Source organism: Colius striatus, chromosome 22 (genome assembly GCF_028858725.1).
Source record: "Colius striatus isolate bColStr4 chromosome 22, bColStr4.1.hap1, whole genome shotgun sequence".
Taxonomy (NCBI): Eukaryota; Metazoa; Chordata; class Aves; order Coliiformes; family Coliidae; genus Colius; species Colius striatus.
Genome location: NC_084780.1, coordinates 7,738,133 through 7,747,738, shown reverse-complemented (window position 1 = coordinate 7,747,738; position 9,606 = coordinate 7,738,133). Strand labels below are relative to the sequence as shown.

General features: G+C 57.6%; 1 protein-coding gene across 3 annotated transcripts; it reads right to left on the bottom strand.

Moving 5' to 3' along the window:
* Positions 1–249: 249 nt before the first annotated feature.
* On the bottom strand, positions 250–8,085 carry RBM15 (RNA binding motif protein 15). Of its 3 annotated transcripts, none has more exons than XR_009820260.1 (2): positions 5,009–8,085; positions 250–632 (listed from the first exon to the last, which is right to left on the bottom strand). XR_009820260.1 is itself a non-coding variant. In XM_062013361.1 (1 exon), the coding sequence occupies exon 1, from the start codon at positions 7,988–7,990 to the stop codon at positions 5,135–5,137; it is 2,856 nt and encodes a 951-aa protein (XP_061869345.1). In that variant the 5' UTR covers positions 7,991–8,085; the 3' UTR covers positions 4,206–5,134. The 3 variants fall into 3 exon arrangements, 1 of the variants encoding a protein (XP_061869345.1); XR_009820261.1 differs by having other exon boundaries at positions 250–627; positions 5,070–8,085; XM_062013361.1 differs by lacking the exon at positions 250–632 and having other exon boundaries at positions 4,206–8,085.
* Between the last annotated feature and the right edge of the window lie 1,521 nt (positions 8,086–9,606).

The following is a 9,606-nucleotide window of genomic DNA, read 5'->3' as shown; positions in this document are numbered from 1 at the left end:
GAGACCCCCTGGGTTTTTTTGTTTCACTGCAAACCAAGAGGGTGCCACAGCAAGACAATCAACTAGATTCCTTCCGATTCCGGCACGACAGGCTGGGTCAACGCGAAAGGTGTCGGTTCTCCCTGCTTCTTGCTCAAAGACCCACAACTATCAGATGGGACACGGAGCAGCAGCAGCAAGTGAAACCCCTCTGCTGCAACCAAAGGGGTCGAACGTTTGTCGTCAATTCACTTCCAGGCAGAAAAACCATTTTCCTCAAAAGAAACAATTTATTTAGAATGAAACAAAATCAGCTCAACTGTGAGCGCACGTTTGAGTGACAGCTACTTTCAAGCTGTGTGAGCCATAAGAAGGGTATTCCTTTACTTTTTTTCCAGCAATCTTGTGTACACAGCACAAAGCAAAGAGGTCATTTTTTTTTTCCACTTAAAACACGGGCATTGGCATCACAATAGCAGATACACAACTGTTTTTAAAGCTGCCATTTTAGTAAAATGCACAAATACTAAACAGATAAGCTTTCTTCCATCGGGAGGCCCATGGAAACTCCACATAAGCCACAGCTTCTCTTCCCAAAGGTCCATTAGAGCTTGGTATCCCATGTGGGTGTCTTCTGCAGTCCACCAGCTTTGCTTGCAGGAGGAAAGAAAATGTTATTTCAATACAAATGTATACAACAGGTTTGGGGTGCTTTTTTCCCCCCCCCTCCCTATGTTATACAGATGAACAGAAAAGAGCTACAAGGCCTTTCTGAATATTCTACTTCAAAAAGCACCAAATAGCACCCATGGGCACGAAACCTTGACATGAAGTCACCTTCTATGGATAGATGCAGAACAAGTAGTGCAGGGCTTCTTTTTGGACCAAGGTTAAAATAGGCTTACAGTACTGATGATCATTCAACTTTCAGTAACAGTTCATGGGACAGGTCAAAATAATCAATGCTGAGAAAAACCAACCCAACTGTGGGCAATTGGGTTGACTTTCCTCAAAGAGTATTTCCTGAAGGCAACTTATCAACGAAAATGCGAAATGTAGTGTCAGAAGTTTCTCTTTTGTTCTCGTTTCGCTGCGTAGTTCGAACAGCAGCCAACTCCAACAGGAAAGGTCAAATCAAAGACACACCTCAGAGGATTAAAAAACTGCTACTATTCAAGTAAATATTTCTCACCCATCATTTTCACACAATCAAAACTCCACGAAGCAAAATGTTCAATTAACCATTCCCTGAACCATCCAGTCTGCTTTAAGCCTAATACAAAAATCACCTCATCGTTCCGTTCAGCAGCCATCGGAACGTCCGTCCCCTGCTGCCTGCACAAAGTAACGAAGGGAGAGACGCAGGGGAAAGAACCCCAAAAGCTCTACAGTCACATGGCAATCGTTTCTTCCACTCTGGTTTCTGCTCACCAGGCGTACAGCAGACTCCCCAGGAGTACTGCCCTCAACACTGTTTTGCTTAGAGCCAGGAACTATGTTTTCCCGAGCCATTTTTCCCTGAGTCCTCAGAGTTTTTCAACCTGTCTTCACAATTTTGATTCACTCCTCCTCCCTGTTTAATACTTAAGGCCTTTCACCTCAGTTACCATCAACCAGATGGTTCCCCCAACCGATGCACCTCTCTTCTCTGCCCTCCGCGAGGGGCCGAGCGAGCTGTCACCAAACCACTTCAATCCTTTTAACATCCTTGTCAAAAGAAAACGAGAGAGAGGGTGAGATTCACCTTCCTGGCACACGACACCCTTCTCTCTCTGCACAATGCTCACAAGGATGGGTCGGTATTTGCAGCCCAGGAGCCCGAAACCTCCGGGGCTGAGGGTAACGTCAGTGCTCGCGCCGCGCTGGCGGTGAACAGCGGATGGGAGCAAAGCAAAGCCACTGGCCAGCAGCCAAGGAAGTTGCATAAAGTCTCCAATTAAAAACAGAAAAAAACACCAAAAAAAACCAAACCAAGCCAACAACTAGAGCCTTAAACAAAAAGTATGAGTCATTTGAGGTTCTCTCCCCAAAGCATAAAGCCCGACTGTGAAATGATGCAGGAACAGGACATCCTTTCCACACTGATCCGACAAACCCATGAAATACAGGAACATCAGCTGCAACGGCAGAGGAAGCACTGAGCTCTGGCCAGAGCCACCAGCGCCGCACGCAGCGAGACACGGCGCAGGTCTGCTACGGCTGTGCTGCTCTAGGCAGAAGTGGTATCACATACAGGCTTCTACTCGTGTTCAGCCCTGGCCAAGACGACTCTTAGTGGACAAGTGACCCCAACGGTTCACACTGCAGAGCCTCAGAGAAAAGCACAGCCGAGCTGGCTGCACCTGCCTCCGCGGCAGCACGTCAGCGTAAGCAAAACCAAACGCTGCCAGTCAACTGTGCCAGGTTTGACATTAAGAACCCTCAAAGGGTGTTAAAAATCCTTGCTTACAAAACAGAGCAGCAACCACAAATAAACCAGATGTAAAGAAGCAGGTACTCCCATTAAATAAGGAACCAGAAAACCTGGGGCCAAACACAGCCGTGCCTGTTCCTCATCACCCCCCAGCACTGCACCATTCCCGCTCATGGCAGGTAGAACCACCACTGTTTCACAAGGATAAATGGAAGTGCACCTAGGATGCTCTTTCCAACAGCATTCCCACACTGAGTTTGCTTTGACAAGCTACGTTGACCCCAAGTTTTATGGGTTTTAAAACCAGGTGCCTCCTGCGTATCAGCATGACAAACACTGTTCTCAGCAAGTTGAAGTGTTGAACACAAACAACGTTAGTGCTTCCTTTTGGTGTTTTGGTTTGGGGCAGATCTGAATTCCCAGCAGTTCAAGTTTCTGTCCTTTAAAACTCAAGTGACTCATGTCGAATGCAATGAGAGAACTCCCTGTGAATGCCAGCAGCACTGGGGGGGAGTTAGCAGCAGTGTGGCTTACCTGCTGACACACAACAGACACCCGTGAGAATTAAAACACACATTCTTTGCAATAAGTGGTAAATACACTGTATCTTCTAGAACAGAGTCATTTGCCTTATTGGTGTCATCTCAAAAAAGCTCTCATTGTTAATAGTAAGATGAACAGCTGAATCCTGCCATCTGTTACATTCACACTGAAGGACAACCACCCAGAAACCCTGGGCTTTTACCCTCAAACATTTAAGAGCATTAAATGAGGTTTGTAGGTTTCCATTTAGAAGGAAAAGCAGCTGTATAACACAAACCTGTTTTGGAGATACGCTGCCACATTCGAGTTCTCAGTTCACCATGATGCTTGGGATACAACAGCTACCCACTCCGGTCACACAAAGGAAATCTGAGCCCACGGGAACCAAAGCACTCTCTGACGAGTGGTTCGGGAATTCAGCGCTTTGGGACAGCGAGTCCAGTCACACTTGAAAACTGCTGTGCCCATAAAATACATTCAAGGCATTTCCTCCTTCACTCACTGCTCCCCATTTCCAACTTGATTTTTTTTATCCTGTGGGACTAGTTGAAACGGAAAGCAACTTGTCCCTTGTAGCAATTGCCCATCAGAGGGCCAACAGAGTGAAGTAGCATCACTCTGACGTTGCCCAAGTCTCTGGAAAACATGGCTAAGTGCAAGACATCACATTCTGTCTTTAAGTGCAAGATTAGAATTTTGGGGCCTGGAAATCGATAGAGTCAGGTTTACACTTCAGGTTAGAAGCTCAGCTGCAACACCCTTGGAGCTGCAAAACAAAACACCAGGGATTTAGATCCCTTCTTCTGCCCTCAATGCCTGGATGAGGGGGGCTGGCCACGAGAGCTGGAGAAATGCACCCAACAAGGGTGGGGGAAAAGACTTCAAATGAACCACATTCCTGGGGGGAAAAAAAACCCAAACTGTGTCTTCCTAGAATCACAGGAACAAGAGCTCAAACCTCCACACCTTGGAGTATTTTTTAATACCTCTCCAAGTTGCTTAAAACCACTTGACTCCAGATGCCTGTGATAAACCTCATGTAATGCCCACTGTACCTGAAAAGTCCCTAGCAGACAGCAGTTTCTTGCTATTAACAAAGAGGTAAAATGTTAATGAGAACTTTTAGGTAATTAAATTATCACAGAATTAAAACCATCTCTGGAGAGAAGCACACTTGCTCAGAGTTTGCACTGTGAAACCAGACCCCACTGTACCTGCAACTCTTTGAAAGAACAAAACAACCTCCCCCCCCCCCCCAAAAAAAAGGCAGTAAAAACAAAACCCCACAAGATAACTGAAGTTATTCTTAAAGCACCTCCTTGTTTCTTGCATACCAGAGTAAGCACGAGACATTCATGGTTTGTAACAAAAGTCCTCAGCTAGTTACCAAACATTGTCGCTGCTACAAACCCAAAGTGCATTTATGGGATACAACAGAACTCAGAGAGAGAGGAGAAATACACCTGTTAAAAAAGCAGACTTTCAGTGCATGCATTCTGAGGGGCTGGATGAAATTACCAAACACCCAAGAAAGGAATTCAAATGTTCTGCAGTGTACCCGAGAGCAGGTGCTGGTCACCTGAAAAAGACATCAACCTTGAGCCATTCAACTCAAAGGGGAAAATAAACACTGAGGCTCCTGAGGAAAGGGGTGTCGCGTGCCCAAGGGCACGAGGACTCAAACCAACCCCAAATGAGCTGACACCAGCCAGTCTGTGGCTTCCCGTTTCAACTACCGAGTGCTTTCAATCTGGTCTGCTTGGTTTGGGGCTCAGTGGAGGATGAGCTACTGAACTTGCTTTAAAAATACATGAAATGAAAAAAGGACACGAATCAAAACCGAGAAGACGGGAGTTTGCTCTTTCCCCCCCTCCCACAATTGTTCTTTTTTTTCCTCTTTGTTTTTTGTGTGTAACTCAAAGCAGGCTTAGCCTCCCTCTGCCCCCACCCACAGGGGCTTTCTGCAAAGACCCTACTCACACTAACACCTAACCAACCTTCACTGGCTTCTAACCTTATGGAAAAGTGTAGTAACAGAAAAAAAACCCAACCAAACCGGGCAGGGAAAGTCACCTACAAACGGAGAGCTAATGGAAACAACGAGAGGGCTGGCTAAGGCTGTATCCCATAGCACCTGGCACACGCTGGAGGGGCTGTGTGGAGGAGTAGGCAGGGTTGGGTACAGAGAACACGAGGGCCTTAGGACGCCCCACGCACGATGATCATGACCAGATAGTCGTCCTCTGATTTGGCCAACGCCTTGGCCGTGGAGTCCAGGAACTGCTGGGAGAAGTCGCAGGGCGGAAAGGCGTGCAGCACCCCGCTGTTCTCCTTGTCCTTGTTCCCCCCCACAGGGAGGCTGATCACCCCAGCAGCCTGCTTTTGCTTTAGATAGGACACCAGATTCCTGAGCGGCCTCTGGGTGGAGGTGGTGGCGGCCTCGGCAGCCCCGGCTGCGGGGCGGTTGTCTGACGTGCCGGGCACAGCCAAAAGGACGGCGTAGCCGTTGGGACCGGCCACTTTGATGCGCCGGTTGACCTCGTCCAGCTTGGGCTGGTCCAGGCGAAGCCGTTGGGTGATCTTGAGCTGAGCTACTTTGCCCCCGGTCGCTCCCTCCACCAGGAGGCTGCTGGCGACGCCGAGGTCTCCCTGAAGCAGGTGCATATTGGACGGGAAGTTGCTGTTCTTCAGCAGGAGCATCCCCTGCCAAGCCAGGCACAGCTTGGGGGCCGCCCCGGCCTGCAGCGCTCCGTCCTGCTGCTGTTTCTGAGGCGGCGGTTTGAGGCGGGAGCCGCCGCCCTCGGCCGCGCGCTCGTCCTTTTTGGCGGGGCTCTTGCCCTCCTGCGCGGCGGCGGCGGCGCGGTGCTTCCGCTCCCGCTCGGCCGAGTTCTTGCGGTCGCGCTTGTCGTTCTGCCCCCGCTCCAGGCTGCCCCTGCGCGACTCCCGCACGGGCGAAGGCCGCTCCAACAGAAGCAAACGGGAGGACGAACGCTCGGGGTCGCTGCTGTAACGCTCCCTCCCCGCCAGGAGCTCGGGGCTGCGGTCGGGGGGAGAGGTCGTGGTTAAACAGTGGCGCTTGCGGGAGGAGGAGGAGCGCTCGCTGTCCGGAGAGCGGTCCAAGTGCCGGCCCCCGTCCTCCGCCAGCCTCCGTTTCCTGGGCTGATCCCTACTGCTACTGCCCAGTTCCCTCTCCCCTCGGTCCCGCTCCAAGGACCAACCGTCCCGGCGGCGCTCGAGGCTTTCCAGTGGGTCGTAGGCAGCTGCCCGATTACTCCTATCCCGTACAGGGGGTGGGGGAGGCACCCACTCTGTCTCGGGATAAAGGTCTCTGTCGCGGTCTCTATAGAGTAACGGTGGCGTCCTGTCCCGGGCCCCCCGAAGAGGATCAGGTGGGGCTCCCCGGTGAGCCCCAAACGCAGCCGCCTCCGCCACGAGCTCGTAATGAGCAGGGGGCGGCAAGGGCAGAGGCTGCAGGTAGGGCTGCTGGTACCGATGCTCGGTGTCGGCAAAGTCGACGCGGAGGCGGCGATCGGGGCCCCCCAGGGGAAAGCCCCGCATGTGGGTGCAGGCCGCCTGCGCCGCGTCCAGGCTCTCGTACTGGATGTAGGCCCAGGAGTCGCCTTTGCGGTAATCGATCGTGCGGATGGTGCCAAAGCGATCGAACTCCCTGGCCAGGGCGGCCAGCGGCACCCACGGCCCCAGACCACCCACCCAGAGCCTGGTAGTCGGGGTGGCTTTGCCGTACCCGATCTTGATGGGGTTGCGCAACAGCACCTTCCCCGACATGGCCAGCTTGGCCCGGTGCGCCATGTCCAGGTTCTCAAACTTCAGGAAGCCGTAGGTGCTGGTCTGCCCGCGCCCCGGCCGTTTGATGTCCACCTCGGTGATGACCCCGAAACGGTCGAAAGCCCGGCGCAGGTCGGACTCGCTGACGGTGATGTCGAGGTTGCCCAGGAACAACGTGCGGTTGGCTCGCTGGTCATCCTCGGGGCTGATCTCCTCCTCGCCCGCGGCTCCAGCTCCCCCTCCTCCGCCGCGGAAGCCCCCGGCAGCCGCCACGCCGGCCACCCGCTCCAGCCCGTAGGCCGGCCGCACTCGCGCCTCGTAGAAACCCCCATAGTCCCTCTCCCTCTCCAGCTCCCTGGGCAGAGGGGGAGGAGGCGGGAGGCGGCCCAGGGCGAGCTGCTGCAGACGGTAGTCTCGGTAGCCCAGGGCCCCGCCGCTGCCGGCGGGCGACAAGGCCCTCTGCGTGGCCCCGGCCGGCGGGTGCCGCACGGCCGCCGCCGCCGCGGCCGCCACCCCCACGGCCGCCGTGCCGTACGGAGACTCCTTGTCCAGCAGCGCCGGGGAGCGGCTGCTGCGCCGCCGGCTGCTCCCTCCGCCGGCCCCGACGTACACGGCCTCGATCTTCAGCGGGCGGTCGTAGAGCACGAGGCGGCCGCGGGCGTGTTTGGCCGCACGGGCGTCCTCGGGCCGCCGGAAGTTGACGAAGGCCACGCGCTCGTCGGCCGCGCCGGTGCCAGGCGGGAGGCGGCTGATTTTGACGCTCACGTCGCCGAAGCGCTTGAACTCGTGGAAGAGCCCGTCCTCCACCGCCTCGTCGCTCAGCGCCGAGCCCAGCTCGCTGATCTTCAGCGTCTTGTACTCCCCGCCGCCGCCTGACTCAGAGGAGGAGGAGGACGTGGCCGCTGCCGCGGCCCGAGACTCACCCCCGCCGCCGCGGCTGCTGCTGCTCCGCGACGCCTCTGCGGCTTTGCCGCCGCCGTAGCCGTGCCGGCTGCCGCCCGCCGCCGCCGCCGCCGCCCCGGCCTCGTACTCGCGGCTGCCGGCGCGGGCGGCCTTGTCCGGGTGCGGGCCGCGCCGGCTGCTGCCGCTGTTGCTCTCGTTGGACGCCGCCGCCGCTTTCCCGCCGCTGCCGTTGGAGCCGCCGGAGCCGCTCGGCTTCTTGCTGCTCCGCTCGCCCCGCGCCGACGAGGAGGAGGACGCCGAGTCCTCGCCGCCCCCGCCGCCCCGAGAACGCTTGGCTTTGGCCGGCGAGCGCTCCTTGCCCTTCATGGCGGCGGGCGGCGGGGCCCCGTCCCGGCCGCGGCCCTGCTCCCGCCGGCGGCCTCACCGACTGACTGACCGCCGCGCTCACGCACCCGCCGCCATCTTGGAAGCCGCGGCGGCGCCTGGCCCCGCCCTCTCGGCGCCTATTGGCTGAGGGCCGCCCGCCCGCCGCCCTCGTTGGCCGCCGAGCGCGCCGCCCCGCCCCCTCGGCCCCGCCGGGCGGATGACCCGCCCACCCGCTCCCTCCGGCCGGTTCCGATTGGCTGAGCGAGCTGTCCTTCCGCCGGCCGGCCTCCCGCGCCCGCCAGCAGCGGGCGGGAACAGCCGCCCCCTCACACACTCCTCCGCGCCGTGCTCGCTCATTGGGCCGTTAGAAACGGCGCCGCGCCTCGATTAGCGCTCCCGCCTGTCAATCGCAGCAGCTCGGCCGCGGGAGGCCGTCCCCCGCTCACTGGCCATTGGGCCGGACTCAGCTCCTGCTCCGGATTGGTTCCCGTCCCTGTCAGTCCCGCCCGCCGCCATTGGCCCGCTCGCTTCCACGCGGGTTCCCGTCGTCCCTCCCCGGTTCTCGCGAGACGCGTTTTCCTTCCCCATTGGTCGCCGCTGACCTCCCACGCGCTGCCTCTGATTGGCTGAGATCCCCGCCGCTGCCGAAGCAGCGCGGGCCGCTGCCCAAGTTCCCGCCCTCACTTGTTATTGGGCGAGAGCAGCCCCCCCAGGCGTCTGATTGGATGCAGCCTGGCAGGTTGCGGATAGGTTGAAGGGATGTCAGTCACGCTTGCTCCGACTGTGATTGGTCGAGGCGGAGGAGAGGGCGGGTCCCCGGCAGGGCCAGCGGCGGGGCCGCGGCTGAGGGCTCAGTTGCGCGGGGCCGCGCCGGGGCTCGGGTGCCTTGGCGGAGTGGTCAGCGCTGCCCAGCGCCTGTTCCCCGGGCCGTGTCCGCACCGGGCGCTCCCTGGGGCGGCTGCGAGAGCCCCGCGGTTCTCTGTACCGGTTCAGCCCTGGGGTCCGGGTCACGGGCCGCCCTGAGGCGAATCCACCGGCCCGCAGCGCGGCCGGGTCGCAGCAAACATCGGTCGCGCTCGTGGGGTTTTCTCCCCTCTGGGGCGATTTGGGGATGAGAAAGAGCAGCTTTGGGGTCACTCATAGAATGGTTTCGGCTGGGAGAGACCTTTAGGCTCACGGAGTGCAGCCTTTGTCCCAGCCCTAGCCGGCATTTCCCTCAGTGCAACAGCCACCCGTCTCCGGAGCCCCTCCAGGGCCGGTGCAGGCCCCGGCTCAGGGAAAGGCAGCCACACGGAGCTGAGGGCTCTGATCGGCGGCTCGGCAGGATCCCGCTGCCCCGAGCACGGCCACGGCTCTGTAGGAGGGGAAAAGAGCTTCAAAGCGTGAGAGAGCTGTGGCAGAGCTTAACCCAGCCCTCCCTGGGGGAAACCTGCCCCTGCCAGCCCATAAACCATCCCCCCAAACCCTGCCTTCACCCCAGCCAGGGCTGCGCTGCACAACGCTCCGTTTGCTCATCCATCCACACGCCTTGAAACCCAGCAGTGAAGCAAACAAAAACCCCTCCAGCCCTGCAACCACACTGCAGCAGGAAGAACTTCCATCTCACCCGGTGACGC

What these genes read in the sequence shown, in the direction of transcription:
- RBM15 (XM_062013361.1), bottom strand. Translation starts at nt 7,990, where the DNA reads ATGAAGGGCAAGGAGCGCTCGCCGGCCAAAGCCAAGCGTTCTCGGGGC.